Source organism: Dipodomys merriami, unplaced genomic scaffold, assembly GCF_024711535.1.
Source record: "Dipodomys merriami isolate MVZ:Mamm:240054 unplaced genomic scaffold, mDipMer1.0.p SCAF_8, whole genome shotgun sequence".
NCBI lineage: Eukaryota > Metazoa > Chordata > Mammalia > Rodentia > Heteromyidae > Dipodomys > Dipodomys merriami.
The window spans coordinates 27,431,733-27,447,667 of record NW_027206401.1 but is presented as its reverse complement, the minus strand read 5'-3'; the positions used below and the strand labels follow the sequence as shown (position 1 = coordinate 27,447,667).

General features: G+C 36.5%; 1 protein-coding gene and 1 pseudogene across 1 annotated transcript; one reads left to right on the top strand and one right to left on the bottom strand.

The window, feature by feature from the left end:
* Positions 1 to 226: 226 nt before the first annotated feature.
* Positions 227 to 10,555, top strand: LOC138819048 (protein LEG1 homolog). Its single transcript, XM_070010181.1, has 6 exons — positions 227 to 537; positions 803 to 889; positions 3,994 to 4,178; positions 5,381 to 5,481; positions 8,579 to 8,817; positions 9,958 to 10,555. Exons 1-6 carry the CDS (start codon positions 237 to 239, stop codon positions 10,056 to 10,058), a joined length of 1,014 nt encoding a protein of 337 aa, XP_069866282.1. The 5' UTR covers positions 227 to 236; the 3' UTR covers positions 10,059 to 10,555.
* A 4,571-nt stretch (positions 10,556 to 15,126) lies between these two features.
* On the bottom strand, positions 15,127 to 15,461 carry LOC138818984 (ubiquitin-conjugating enzyme E2 L3 pseudogene; annotated as a pseudogene).
* Between the last annotated feature and the right edge of the window lie 474 nt (positions 15,462 to 15,935).

Sequence of the window (15,935 nt, the reverse complement as noted above, 5' to 3'; positions counted from 1 at the left end):
TTATTTTGTATTTAGGTTTGAGCATAATTCGTGAATTCTCCACAGCTGGCAAAAATAACTTAATTGTAGTGAATGTTAACAAATGTATCAAAGTTATCAACACCTCCACCCTCTGCAAAAAAAAAAAAAGAAGAATGCAAAGTAGTAACAAGAGGTGGGGTAGGAAAATATTGCTACTTCCTCCTTCATTCTACAATAAAAGCTCAACCCAATCGCAGTTCCCCAACATTGGCACCATGGCTTTCATTCCTTGCTGGGCATGGGTATTAGTGGGTTATCTTTCTACCTCTGTAATAGGAGCTCCTAACCTTTCAAGTTTCTATCCCCCTCTATGGGAGGAGAGTCCTGGTCAGTTCAGTGACTATAAGGTGGAGAATGGAAAATACATTATTGATCCCTGGGTCTACACTAGCAGAATGGGGATGTATAAAATTCTGCTGAGCCAGACAGCCACATATTTTGCAAAATTTGCTCCAGAAAATGAGCAAAATGTCTTATGGGGACTGCCTTTGCAACTTGGCTGGCAATTCAGATCAGGTGAGAAACCTCTTGTTTTCCTTCTCTTGATCTATGAAAAGTGGAACTCTGTATACCACACCCATGTTTTTGAAAATTGCCTTTTTTCTCATTGGAATAATTATATTTCTCTACTTTCCTTTTCTCACAAGTTCTTTTTTGTCTATTTCTAGTAGGAACTTCAGTACAAAATTAGGCATAATTATCAAGCATAAAACAACATTAGATCTGAATTATTGGCATTAGAGATACTCTACTACTAATCTCTGCATTCTCTGTTCTCCAGGCAGATCAGCTGATCCTACCAGAAAGACTAACTGTGGTTATGAATCAGAAGATCATCTGTGTATCTCTGCAGACAGTTGGTGGACTGGTAGGTTTACTTGGCAAGAATCTTGATTACCTTTTCCCCAACTCACAATTCTCCTATAAAAATGAATCAAATTCATGATGTATCTGGTAGACTCTGTCACATTATAAAAGATATCAACTACAGTCATTTTTAGGACACATCCAGCATTTTACAGAAGAACTGAACCACAAAGTGGAAGAAAGTCATGACCTCTGAGAGATCAGAGATCAGAGATCTGACAGATCAACAGCGACACTTAGCAGGCAGGTCCCCAAAGTGTGGTATGGAGTCTTTTGAACTGAGGAAGCTACGAAGTAAAAGTCAAGAAATCAGTGCTTTAATTTTTCTTGGTCAAATGAGTAAATGAATCAGATGAATAGTTGTCACACTTTATTTTATCATCATGTAATTTAAGACTTCAGTCACATAAAAAAGTGCTAAAATGTGTTGGAAGGAATTTCTAATTCTTTAATTTTGTGTGTTTGGCAAAACTATTGTATATATGTATTTATATCTATCTGCTTCTTAGAGTTTATTTCCCATTTATAAGACACAAGATAAAGTTAATTTTCACTTTCTCAGGGAATCACATGTGATATGTATCTCCAAATATATTTCTCTTATTACTTTACACATTCTTCTCAAAAGTTCAAGAATAGGCTTGTCACAGATCTAAAATTTAAATTTCATTTCCCTTCCCCATTAGCTTAGTAGTTCAGTATATCATCCTGCTATGCTGAGACCTATGAAAAAAATACATGGTTATAGTACACCACTGATTTCTAGAGGGCATCAGTATGAATTAGAATGCTTAACTCTGCTGTAATATAGCCTTTGAGGGAAAAACTTTTAGCTTATGTGATTGTTAGTCTCATTATTTATTGATTTTATTATCTACTGCTAGAACTCAGGAATAGTTTGATTTGGAGACCTGGGTTAAAACAAGGGCTAAAACCAGACATTTAATATATCTTCAAATTAAAGATACTTCTCTAAGAGAAAAAATATCCATTTGCAAAATCTACAATCATATTAGACTACTTTAGAAAAAATTATAATTCACAATATAATCTTGGTGAGAAATATCGTATCCACCTCAATTTGATAGTTTTCTTCCTGTTTTATTTAATATTTGAAAAAGCGTGTTACTAAGTCTATTAAATTATTTTTTATTTTCACATTCCTTTTTTAAAAAGCTATAGAGCAAATTATTTGTTTATTTTTTAATCAGTCACGGGGCTTGGACTCAAGGCTTGAGCACTATACTTGACCTTCTCTTGTTCAAGGCTAGTGCTCTAACACTTTGAGCCATAGCTCCATTTGCATTTTTCTGGTGGTTAATTTCAGATAAGAGTCTCAGGATTTTTGTTGCCCTGGTTGGCTTCCAACCATGATCCTCAGATCTCAGCCTTGGACTAGCTAGGGTTACAGTTATGAGCCACCAGTAGCTAGCTGTTCTTTTGTTTTTAATCTTATCTATTAAGTAGCTGTACAAAGTAATTGCCATTTAACAAAACAATTTATGAGTAAAATGAACCTTGATCATCTCTCCCTTACTCCCTTCTTCCCTAACTCTTCTATATTTTGTAGAATATGCATTGAATTCTTGACTGAAGTCTCCCCTTCTTCTCCTCTTTCCCTTGACCCAACCCCACCCTACCCCCTTCACGTACCCATTTCCTAGTGCTTTATTTTACTAAACCTTGATTTTGCCTTCCTAAGGAATCATACTATTTGAATTCTTTAAGTCTACTGTATTTTGATTGATACATTTCTTGAACTGGTATATATTCATGATTATAGTATTACTAACAGAAGTACATTGAATTTGATTTATATGCATGGTCTTTAGGGTTTTTATATAATATTTTAGAGTTTTGTCCCCAATTTTTATCTCCTGCTTCTGAATCTGTATTCGTTTTATTGTATTTTATTGTAGGGGTGGTGTACAGAAGGTTTACAGTTACATAAATAAGTTAATGAGTGCATTTCTTGTTGAACACTGTTACCCCCCCTTGTTTTCTCCCACTTTTCTTTCCCCAGACTTCCCTGCCCTGCAAGTTGTAAAGTTCATGTCCAACTTACTGTCCTTGAGTATCACTGTTGCATCGGTTCACCCTTTTCCTTTGTCTCACCATTTTATTATTCCCCTTCCCTTCCTCAAATCTGATAAACATATATACAATACACAGGGTACCAAAATAAAAGACTGGCAATAGGGGATAAAAAAAAGGAAAAAAAGGAGCACGGAAGTAACTTCATGCAATACATTAAAAACAAACCAAAACAAAAAACTCTTAAACCTTGTGTTCCCATATCTTGGAGTTTATTTCCATTAGCATCATTGTATGTACATAGCTATTGAGCTATTGTGATCCTCTGCTAGGGCTATCCTAGACCTATTCTAATTATTACAAATGAGGGAAACCATGGAGCCTATGCTTCTTTTGGTCTGTCTTACTTCATTAAATATAATTTTTTCCAAGTCTTTCCATTTCCTTGTGTTCATGGTGATGTCATTCTTTATGATGGAAACATAAAATTCCATTGCATATTTATACCACATTTTCATGATCCATTAATCTACTAAGAGAGATCTGAGTTGGTTCAATATCTTAGCTATGATAACTGATGCTACAATCAATCTAGTTGTGCTTGCAACTTCTATGTGGCCTTGTTTGTGATTGTTTGGGTAAATGCCCAGGAGTGGGACTACTGGATCATAGCAGAGCTCTATGTTTAATCTTTTGAGGAACATCCATACTGCTTTCCAGAGAAGTTGAACCAGTTCACATTCCCACCAACTGTTAATGCCCTATGGCCTCATTACAAACATGTTTTTGAAGTAGGTACCAGTGGCTTATGCCTTTAACTCTAACATGTTGCGAAGCTGAGTCCAGAGAATCTAAGTTTCAAGAGTTTAAAGACAGACTAAGTAGAAAATCTCTGAGACTCCATCCCTAAACAACAAGCAAAAACGTTGGACTGCAGGTATAGATCAAATGGTAAAACATCAGCCAGGAATGAAAAAAAAAAAGAGTTAACAGTGTGAGGCCCTGATCTCAACCCCTGGAAACTGACCATATGCAAACCAAAATTCTCTTGATGTTTGTTTGTTGTTACAGATATAAATTATTTTCTGTGTGCAATACCTTTCCTTTCTGCGGTTGATTCTGGCATTATGGGGATATCACCCGATGAAGTCACACTACTGCCACCACCCAAGGATCAGCAGAGGTTTTGTTACAACGTTTCTGGCTGTCGTTCATCCCACCCCGAGATGATGAAACAGTGGAATGCTTTTTATCAGGTTGCTTCTTTAAGTATTGCCATAGACTCTTATCATGTCAAGAGATGGTTAAGTTGCAATTTTTGATTAAGTCTGTTTTAGGGGTAATGTACAAAAACATTTTCCTTATTATGAAAATGTGAATTGTTGTACTACATATATTGAGGCTAAGTAGCACAGTAGTACAATACACATCATTGATAATTATAACTCCATCACAGCATTAATGTAAAATTTATCCATTCTTCTCAGTTTATATGATGTATAGCTCCCAAATTGAGGATATTAGATTTGTTTTAAACTGTAGGGTAGACAAGCCAGAATGGTTAATAGTAAGTTTAGGTAAGCTGTGAGATCTTAGGAGAAATGCAATGGCAGACTTGATTTTAGAGGAACCCATTTATTTCAATGAAAATTAATAAATAATCATATATGGTGAGAACTAAACAAATGGATGGTTTTCTGAAATAAATATTCAGTGAAAAGCTAGGCATAATGAATCATGTCTGCAATCCTAACTACTTGGGAAACAGAGATCAGGAGGATTGGGGTTCAAAACATTAGTACAATCCCATCTCAATCAGTGAGCCAGGCATGGTGACATGAAACTATGAGTCCAGCTATAGGGAGAAGCTATAGGTCAGGAATGTAGTCTGAGGTTAGCTGAAGCAAAAACATGAGACCCTCCCTGAACAATAACTAACATTGAAAACGTGTGAAGGCATGCCTCAAGTATTAGAGTTTCTGATTAGTTAGCAGGACATCAAGTTCAAACCTAGTACCACCAAATAAATAAACGACAGAGCATACCTAGGTTAAATACAGGAAAGGACTAAAATCAGTGATAAAAAGATGTAATTATCTATTTAATATTCAATTAATTGCTGTAAAGGTAATTAAATATTGAAACAAAAATTTTCCTTCTTACTTTTATGGTAATTTTAATAATGTTTGTGGGAGAATAGGACACAAATACTTCTAGATAGTATAAAACAATGGGCCTTTTGAAAATGAAGTTCTTGTTTTCTGGATAAAGGTGCCTTATTAAAATTAATATATATACATATATATTATATTCTCTCTACAAATTGTTTGGCACTAAAGTCTTTGACATATTAATTCTTAGAAACTCAAAATAATTTTATGCAGAACATTTCTCAATTGAGAAATACTTCAATTGTCTTGAACTTTTTTCAAATCATGCTTTCTCTTCCATACTTTAGTATCTGAAGTCACCTTCCACTGACTTTGATGATATCTTGAGATACCTATGGACTGCACATACCTCCTCCTTGGAAGGATCTCTTGGCGATTTTGAAGATAAGTAAGGATAAATTTTAAATGTTAAATGACTAAAAAACTTATTTATTCTTTTTATTTTTCCTTAAGAGAGGTAGTGATTTTCAACCTTAATATTACAAACAAATCCCAGGCTGGGCACCAGTGGCTTATCCCTGTAATGTTAACTACTCAGGTGGCTGAAATCTGAGGATTTAGGTTTACAGCCAGCCCAGGAAGGAACATCCATAAGACTCTTATCTCTAATTAACCACCCCAAAAACTGGAAGTGGTAGAGTGTGAGCTTTGAGCACAAAAAGCTCAGGGACAGTGCCCCGGCCTTGAGTTCAAGCCCCATGACTGATCAAGGAAAACACAACCAATTCCATCATCCGTGTTTATAGCGTGATTTACAAATTGTTTTGGATGTTCTAGCTTAGAAAGTATGTGATGACAAAGGGCAAAAATCTGCTAGGGGAGTATCACATTCAAAGTTAGTCATCTTCCTTAGGTTGATGTTCAGAGTTGAGATTGCTATGGCTGTAATCATTAGTCATATTTTGCCTCAGACTGAATGGATCACTTTTCCTTACTGTTTTATCCACTTGACAGATAATCATTGTCCTATGTGCTGTCTCAGTGTTCTGTACACATGACACTATTACACCGTGTGATGTGCTACATACTGTATGTATCTCCTCTTCTGTTACTAAGCAATGCACTTTCTATGATGTGCCTAAAGGCCAGGTATGATCCAGTGATCTGATTATACTGCTGCCCTGGGGATATTTTCTGCCTCCTTTTACTGGTGTTTTATCATCCATTTGCATTTTTCCAGAGTCTTCCCTGTGCATTATTTGGTAGGACCCATCCTCTAGTAAATTCTGAACAGATGAATGAAAGGTAAAATTGTTTGAGGCACAGTTCTTAACTAATCTTTCTTCTAGTGTCTGTGACACTAGGAATCTAGGAGGTTGTTTTCACAATTTAGAACATTAATCTCTAATTTTGGGCTTCTTTCCTGGTAGTCTTGGAATCCCATCCACATTTGAAACTTTCCTCAGGAATCTAGTGCCCTTGGAAATTGTTCATAATGTACAATTTCATATTGAACAATTGTTCATATTGAACAAGTTATAGTGCACAACAACTTGTAAGGAGGAGCACTACATTTCTAAGGCCCAGAATGGAATTTTTCAACTATAAGAATGCCCCTAGGGTAAACATGATATGTTGTTTATCTAAGCAATCATTAACTATAAGCAACATGGTTCCAAATAAATTTATCTTTATTCTTGTTGGTCTCCAGAAAAGACAGTTTTAGTCACCTGCTTCCAAAGTGAAAGGTGGCTTCTAATATTCTTAAGGGAGGAAAGGAAGGAATGGAGAACTCTTGATCCCTTCTTTAACATACCGACTTCTTTTTCCAAGTTTTTAGGCAAATAACTGTAGACTGGATTATAGAAAATGGTGAAGAGTTGGGTCCACCATTGTAACATACTACACATTGCCAAACATCAGTTACTTTCTTCAGAACAGGCTATGTAAAGAAGTGTTATTTCAGTACGACACTACTGTGTGGCTTTCATGTGCTCTAATCTTAGAGAATTGAATTCTAGAACTGACTGGCTCCAGTCTACCTATTCATAAAATTTATATGAAGGATTTGAAGTTGTTTTTTAAAATATATTTTCATGGTCACACAGAAATTGTTCATCTCACTCATGGCATGAACAACTCATTCAGCCAAAGTATTTGGAAAGGTCACTGACTATAGAAGTTCACATTGGGTCCTTTCTCCAATGTCTATGAAGTGGTGCTGTCATTCCATTTCCTATTGTCCTAATCCTTTGGAATGTAGCACATTCACTGTTACTGGTGCTTAGTGTTCTTTGCACAAGAACCTTAGTAACAGTCAGGTGTTCTTATCTTCATTTGAAAGGCAAATGTGGTCTAAAAAAGAGTAGTGATTCACAAGTAAACCCTTGTCACCAAGGATCTAAATCTGCTGTTCTACCACCTCCAGGCAAGGAAGGAAGGTGGGAGACCATGTTAGCTAGTGTTCCTTGTCATTCCACGGTTTAATTGGCACTTACAAGCATCATACAAGCATTTTCTGTTTGATGGTAGTCAAAAAGACCTAGCTTCTGTGAATGAAAATATAATCTAGTGATATAAGAAACTTTCAAGAATGCAGATGGTGCCATGGGAACAGAGAAGGAGTTGCTGCTTTGTGATGAGATGACTAAGGTGCTGGGATTGGTAAGGCTTGGAGGAGGATGCTCTTAGTGAGCCAAGGAAGGTGTGTACATGTCTTATGGGGAACAAGAATTTTGCATATCTTTAAATCATTTAGCATGCTGAAATAGCTGTTTAAGACAGAATCTGCGCCTGTTACTACTTCCAACTATAATTATTAGACCTATAAATATGAGGAATTTTGAGAAAGATATCCTCCATTTTAAAAGCTTCTAATCCCTTCCCCCCAAAGCCAAGGAATGCTAGATGCCAGTGGCTCACATCTGTTATCTTAGCTACTCAGAAGGATGACATCTGAAGATCTTGGTTTGAAGCCTGCAAGAAAGTCTTTGAGATTCTTAAGTCTAACTTTATGACTAAAGAGTCAGAAGTGGATCTGTGGCTCTAATGGTAGACTGCTAGCTTTGAGAACAAAATCTTGGGCCTTGAGTTCTAGTTCCAGAATACAAAGGAAACAAGAAAAGTTGACATCTTTCTTTGGGGTGCTTAGTATGCTGGGGACACACACCAATGGCACTTATTTCTATATTACCAAAGAGAGTTATTTACACTCTTACCATTCTTACAAATCAACCATCAAAATGTTTTCTATGTGTCTTAGAGAGGTATATAAAATGGTATCAATGTGGCATGATCCTTTTCAGGTTCACAAACCTATTAGCCATCTCCAAAACTTTTGAAGGTATCATAGACTAATGTCATTCTACTTTAAGACCTATTTCTCAATGAAGTATAGATTGTTTTCTTTTTTTTTATTGCTGTTGAATATCAGTATTTGTTTTTATTTTATTTTATTTTATTTGCATTTTGTTTTCTTAACAGAAGACAATCTTGAATGAAATGAGGTTGAAATGAAGTGAGTATGTTTTCCATTTGTCTTGCAGACTTCTTTACTATTCCAAACCAGAAGCAGATTTTGAGAAAAGTTGGTGTGTTGTTGTGAATTATTTAGTTGCATCCTTGTATCCCCCTACCTTGATCAGAACACATAACTTCGAGAAGGGCCTGCCACCACGAGTTCTTCTTAAGACTGACATAGCCCCATTCATCAAGGGCTTTACTCCTCTCCAAAATGTAGCTGTGCTCTCACTGAATGGTCTTAGGAAACTGGATGAATCAACAGGTAAGAATTGAAAAATAGTTTGAAATTCAAGATTTGAAGTAATGTAATTAAATCAGAGGTATAGACATCAAAACAGATTCCAAATATATATTTTTTTCATCACATATGAGTATCATTTCAAGTTCTTTAGCAGTAATTAGTCTTTGTATATGGTAGGGCATTTATACATTCTTGGCTTTCCCATTCATGGTCTGTCTTTTCATCTCAAATCTTGGAACACAGTTTTTTTTCCACATATACATATATATATATATACATATATATTTCTTACTTTTGCTCATGAGAACTTAAGAAAACATCCTACTTTGCTCTTAAGAAAGGAATGTTTTAAAATCTGACATAATTAAAGGAAAGTTCTATCAAATTGGCTATTCTCTGTTCCTTTGAGCCAAGAATATTAATTGAGGATTAAATCCTTTGCTTTATCTTCCAATGCTCAGGTTCCTAGAAAACTGAAAAGAAGTATGTATTAATTATATGCATAAAGATTTCTGTGTCGTTCCTCTATTCAATAGGTGAACTGAAACTAAGCTAAGCTAAGCACATATTTATACTATGATTACTTTGAAAGGAAAGAAACCTCATGTTATAGATATAAATATAGTACATTAAATGTAAATACATTATACACATGTATTTTTGAAAATCTTAGCATTATGTATTAACAACATTGGAATACGTTAGGGTATTGTTGCAATTGGAGCTGCTTGGTAGCTTCATGGCTGTAGTTCAGCACTGTGAGTCAGCAAGGAGCTTTCCTACTACACACAATGACCAGCTTCTCCCGGTGTCTCCTGCTCTGTCAGTGGAAATTCAGTTTGGAGCATTACACCAGAAAATGAGTTGACTCTCATTTTCTAAAAAGTAGATGTGTAGTATTTTATCATTATCAGTATGGAATTAGTATGCTTTTCTAGAATAATTCTATGAATTTATTACTTAAATTCATGACAAAGATGCCATGAAATTGATAGGTCAGATAGTGCCAAAGGATGTTGTGAACAATGAAACAACAAAATAACATGTTTATTTTCTTTGTATAATTGATGATTTTGCAACTAGTAATCAGAGAAGAAATGAGACAGGATTGATCAGTCTTTATTGGGGAGTTCATATGTACCAATTTTACATGTCTCCTAGATTCAGAATCGTTGACTCTTTGGGAAACTTTAATGAAGACCAAGACTGCAAGGAAGCTAGTGCTGCTGTTAATGGAAACATTTATTGAAATAGCTACTTAAAAACTTTAAAAAATGAATGGGGGGCTGGGAAGATGGCTCAGTTATGGAGTGCTTGTCTTGCATGCATAGGCCCTGCTTTCGATTCCTCAGCACAACATAAGTAAAAATAAAAAAAAACTGGAAGTGGTGCTGTGGCTCAAGTGGTAGAGCGTTAGCCTTGAGCTGAAGAGCTGAGGGACAGCGCACAGGCCCAGAGTTCAGGTCCCACGACCAGACCCCCCCCCCAAAAAAAATGAATGGGCTAAACATGAGCAATGTTGACTGCAGAAAATAGAGATTTCACAAAGTAATGAGCACAATCATGTACTCTTATGGTTTCTGCTGTTTTCTCCAGATTTGCATTTTTTTAAAAAGAATTTGTCTATCCCTATTGAAATGATCAGTATGATTATGTTGCTTAAGCAGTCATTCTTTTTTTAAATCAATATTTCATTTTTAAGATTTGAAGAGATATTTCAATGTACCAGACAATCACTAATTAAAATACTGAAATTGAAGTGTGGATTTTTTCCTTTTACATTTTCATTAGCATGAATTAATTGTACAGGGAAACCTCATGTTGACATGTTCATATATTCCTACAATGTGCCTTGAACAAATTCACTTCTCTATCACCCTCCCTCATCCCAACTCCTCACCATTCCCAGACAAATTTCGAAAGGCTTCATTGTCCCAATCTCAAGCATATATGTAAAGTATGTTGACCAATTTTGACATCCTCATTGTTTGTCCTTCCATTAGTAACTGAAGTGCCCAGTTTTCTGACATCCCCTCACAGACCACCAGAGACCATGATCAATGCAAACAGCAAAGAGTCGTTGATTGCAAGCTCCAGCTTGGTCCTCCGTGCACTCGGTGACGCTAAGAGGCACCGAGATCAAAATTAGCACAGCTTTTATAGTATTAAACAAGTTCACAAGTTCAAGGGGGTTCCAAACAAGTAAGCAAGTTCACCAGTTCAGGGGTCTGCCCTGACTGCACTTCCCCTTTTTCTGATGGAACACTTAGGCAACTGCTCGGCTCCTTAAGGGTGCGCAGGGTTGGTGGCAACCTGTGGTTTTTTGAGAACTGTTCCTCTTCTGAGGTTATTCTGAGGGCAGCACAGCTACAGGTTGGTGGGGTTAATCTTAAAATGCAGTTACTTGAGCTCTTCTTAATTCCCTCCTCTTCTAGAGCATCAGGGACCAATCATAGTCCCCTAATTGGCACAGTCTTTTATATTTACAGTGTGGTATTGGGATCTCAGAACTAATAGATGGTCTGTGCTGATCTCTTTTTTTTTTTAGAGTAACCTAATCCTAGACAGGACCTGTTTTCACATTCATTATTTTTAGTGAATGATGCTTATTCAAAAACCTTTTATCTTGGTGTTTTACACATGTATGTACAGTGGTGTGTGTGTGTGTGTGTGTATGTGTGTGTGTGTGTGTGTGTGTGTGTGTGTGTGTGTGTGTGTGTGTGTGTGTGCCTGTTCTGGGCCTTGAATTCTGGGGCTGGGTGCTGTCCCCAAGCTTTTTTAGCTCATGCTAGTGCTCTACCACTTCAGCCACAGCTCCACTTTTGGCTTGTGTCTTTTTTCAACTGGAGATAAGAATCTCATGGTCTTTACTACCCTGGAGAGATTGGAAGCTTGATCTCACCTGCTGAGTAGCTAGAATTACAGATTTGAACCACTGGTGCTTGCCTCATGGATAGTGTTTTAATCAGATTTAACTCCTTATTTGCTTTCCTCATCTCCATTACCCATGTTTTTCAAGAGCTTTCAGTGTATTCTAAAGTATAACCAACACCTGTATCTAATAAAACTGCCATTAAAGTTCACATAAGACTTTCTGGTAGAGAAACTTACTACAGATGCATTTAGCTGGAAAAAGCCACATGGAATAATATAACTCAAACTTGACTTGAAAGCTCTTAATGTACTGAAAGAGTCCAAGAGCAGATGAATGACACATGATTATTGAATGCTATATAGCTGTCTATGTATAGAACAGTATTTACAAACAATAATTTGAAATTCTTTATTTCTTCATATATTTTTATTTTTTGGGGTCCGGTCATGGGGCCTGAACTCTGGGCCTGAGAGCTGTCCCTCAGCTCTTCAGCTCAAGGCTAGCGCTCTACCACTTGAGCCACCACTTCTGGCTTTTTTTCTTTTTGCTTATGTGATGCTGAGGAATCGAACCCAGGGCCTCAGGCATGCAAGGCAAGCACTCTACCACTGAGCAACCTTCCCAGCCCTTTCTTCATATATTTTCATACATTTTTATGTATTGCTTGTGTTTATTTTTCTTTTCTGGCACTAGGTCATGAAATTGTGTTTCAGCTCAGTATTTTTGCTCATGGTTGTCATTTTACCACTTGAGCCATACTTCTAGTTCCAGCTTTTTCTGGTTAATTGGTGCTGAGTCTCAAGAAGTTATCTGCCTGAGTTGTTAGGATTATAGGCATGGGTCATCAGTACTTGTCAAAAAACTGCATTTTTATCATATACCAAAGTATTTAGAATACAAGCAAGAGTGGCTGATGAAAGAACTGTAGTATGCAAGTTCTAGGCCAAATATGTGAGATTTTTGTTGTTGTAGTTTTGGTTTTTTTTTTTCTTGTTCTGGGGCTTGAATTCAAATCCTGGGTGCTATCACTGAGCTTTTGTGCTGAAGGCTAGCATTCTACCACTTGAGTCACAGCTCAATTTTCAGCTTTTTTGATTCTTAATTGAAGACAAAAATCTCATGGACATTCCTGCCCAGGCTGGCTTTGAACCTTGATCCTCAGAGGCAGCCTCCTGTTTAGCTAGGATTATAGGAGTGAGCAAGTACTGGCACCAGGCTTGCAGCAAATTAGTGTCTAGCTGAACCTCATTTCTCTAGAAAGTGCACTGAATGTCTTAGGTTAATATTTCCTGTCCTAAAGTTGGAGACACTCACTCATTTCTGTATTGCTTTTCCCTTTTTTTTATTACTTGATATCTTAAACCATTGGCTGTTGGGAGAGGCAATAAATTAAGCTAGTACCTGTCAACTCAGATTGCTAATGAATTAAGTACTATCTTGTATATGTGTTTTAAAAATTTATTGTAAAGGTGATGTACAGAGGAGCTGCAGTTACACAACTCAGGTAATGAATGCATTTCTTTTTGAACAGTGTCCCCTCTTCCTTTATTTTCTCCCAGTTTTTTTCCCCTCTGGACACCCTTCCCCCACAAGTTGTATAGTTCATTGTCAACATAGTGTCTAGTCAGTATCACTGCCAGTTTCACCCTTTGTCTGTGACATTCTTATGAATTACTCAGGAAAAGCTAGAAGTAGGTTTAGGGCTCAAGTGTTCGAATTCTAGCCTTTAACACAAAAGCTCAGATAGCCCCTGTGTTTTGTTTTTTATGTGACTTATCTCCATCTGCTGGCTCAATGCTGAAATTGTAACAATATTTTGAGAAAGAAGATTTTATATTCCAAACCCAGATGATAGGATTCCTCAAAGAAATTTATCTTTCTTTAGCCTACTAATCTGAAATGATACATTATTAATTTTTGACTTTTAACCACTTCTTCTGTAACATAACACCTATCTATCCTTAGAAGGATCACTTTTTCTGTAATTTACCAATGTATATTAGCAGTATTACCATTTTGATTTTATTTAAAAGATATTCATTTCTTTTGATGCATCTTTTTTTACTTTAGTTTTATTCAGAAATGTACAATTTGATGTCCAAATATTTGGGAATTTTCTAGATTTTTTTTGCTATATTTCTAGCATATTCCATCTCTATCCCAAGTCCATTATGGCCTGAGAACTCATTTGATCTTAAATCTATTATGATGAATTTCCTATATAGAAAAATGAAAAAAAAAACAGACCATGAAATTTAAAAGCCAATAATGAGCCAGATAGTGGTGGTTCATACCTGCAATTCTTGTACTCAAGAAGCTGAGAAAATGGAGGATGTTGGTTCTGAACAGGCCCAGGTTGAACAGTTCGTAAGAGTCTATATCCTACATAACTAGCAATAACTAACTACATGTGTGACTTCAGTGGTGGAGCACTAGACCAGCAAGTACATCAAACAAATGAGGCTCTTAAGTCAAACTCCAGTGCTGTCCAAATGAGTCAACAAACAAATATCAATCAAAAGCAGCAACAGTAGTTGAAACAGATAAAGTATATATATGAAATAAATAAATCTAAATACCAATTATTGAAAAGTTCAATAAAATAAAGTACTACTAACCAAGGCAAGAAAGTTTCAAAATAAAGAGAAACAAAAACAAAAAAAAAACCAGCAACAATACAAAGCAAAAAAGCAAAGTAAAACAATATAAAAAGCAAGAAGAGATAAATTACTATACCATAAATGCAAAATATGTTGTTCCTACTCATCTCATGGCCACTCAGAAGCTAGAGAGGGAATACTTACATGTTATACTTTGCTTAGGACATAAACTTCTTGTATAAGTCTGATGTAATGAACCAGTTTCATTTTTTTCCTGTTCGGTTTTTTTTCTTTTTCCTTTTTTGTCGGCCAAGGGTCCTGAACTCTGAGCCTGGGCTCTGTCCCTCAGCTTTTCAGCTCAAGGCTATCTCCCTACCATTTGAGCCACAGTGCCACTTCTGGCTTTTTCTGCTTATGTGATGCTGAGGAATTGAACCCATGGCCCCATGCATGCCAGGCAAGCACTCTACCACCTTCCCGGCCCCGCCACCTTCACAATGCTCTTTTTTCTTTCTTTTCTGTTTTTTTTTTTTTTTTAGTCCTGGTGCTTGAACTCAGGGACTGGGCTCTGTCCTGAGATCCTTTTGCTCAAGGCTGGTACTCTACCTCTTGAGCCACAGCATAATGCAGAAAATTTATTAAAAAATCATTAATATAAATATCTTAGAATATAAAAGTCATGATATGTTCTAAGACTTTTTTTTTTTTGCTTAATGTTTTCTAGAGCAGTATGAATCTAATATGCACTCTATTCTCAAAACCTGAAGAGACAAGAAACCTCTTCGCTTGTTTTTCACTTGGGGCTTTGAGATTGTTTAGCTTGGTCACAAGTGGGCAGCATTTGAAAAGTGATTCTCATTTCCTCTGTTTGTTCACTAGTGATACAGACGACTGAATTACTTTCTCAGTGTTGGTGGCTAGCTTCCAGTTCTCAACACGAATGACTGGCAGGCAGGCAGATCTACCCTATTTCATCAATGTTAGGGTGATGGATCTTTGTTTGAGATAGTACTCTGCTGGAATGTTGATTTTGATTCTGAAGGCCCCCTTATCATGTGGAGGACTATCAGGAACAATAAGCCCTTACCAAGTCAATAAATTAGCTTTATTAACCTGGATGCTAGGAAGTTTCTTGTTCCACATCTGTGAATCTCTTCAAGCTCCTTCATCAGCTTACTACTGGTGACCATCTTGTCATTGGTATTCCATTCATTTCCTATATTCACAGACTGTCTTCATAAAAATCCAGTTTGGGAAATTTTATCTGAAATAAGTAAAATATGCTTAGGTGGTGATTTGAGAATATTCTGAGATCTTGGATACTTAAGAACAAATGACACAGTATTTTATTGATATATGAATGTAAAGCCAATCACTCTTGAAATAATCCTCTGGGGGCTGGGAAGGTGGCTCAGTGTTAGAGTGCTTGCCTTGCATACATGAGGCCCTGGGTTTGATTCCTCAGCACCACATAAACAAAAAGAAAAAAAAAACTGGAAGTGTTGCTGTGGCTCAAGTGGTAGAACACTTGCCTTGAGCTGAAGATCTGAAGGACAGTGCCCAGGCCCAGAGTTCAGGCACCACGACTGGAACCAAAATAAAGAAAAAAAAAAAGAAATAATCCTCTGTGTACAACCAGATGTCTCCCAGATATTTATCTCATT

Excerpts from the sequence above, each read along its gene's own strand:
- LOC138819048 (XM_070010181.1), top strand. The coding sequence starts at position 237 with ATGGCTTTCATTCCTTGCTGGGCATGGGTATTAGTGGGTTATCTTTCT. Across the intron at positions 890-3,993 it reads TGCAGACAGTTGGTGGACTG|ATATAAATTATTTTCTGTGT; the intron begins GTAGGTTTACTT and ends TTGTTGTTACAG. Across the intron at positions 5,482-8,578 it reads CTTGGCGATTTTGAAGATAA|ACTTCTTTACTATTCCAAAC; the intron begins GTAAGGATAAAT and ends TTTGTCTTGCAG.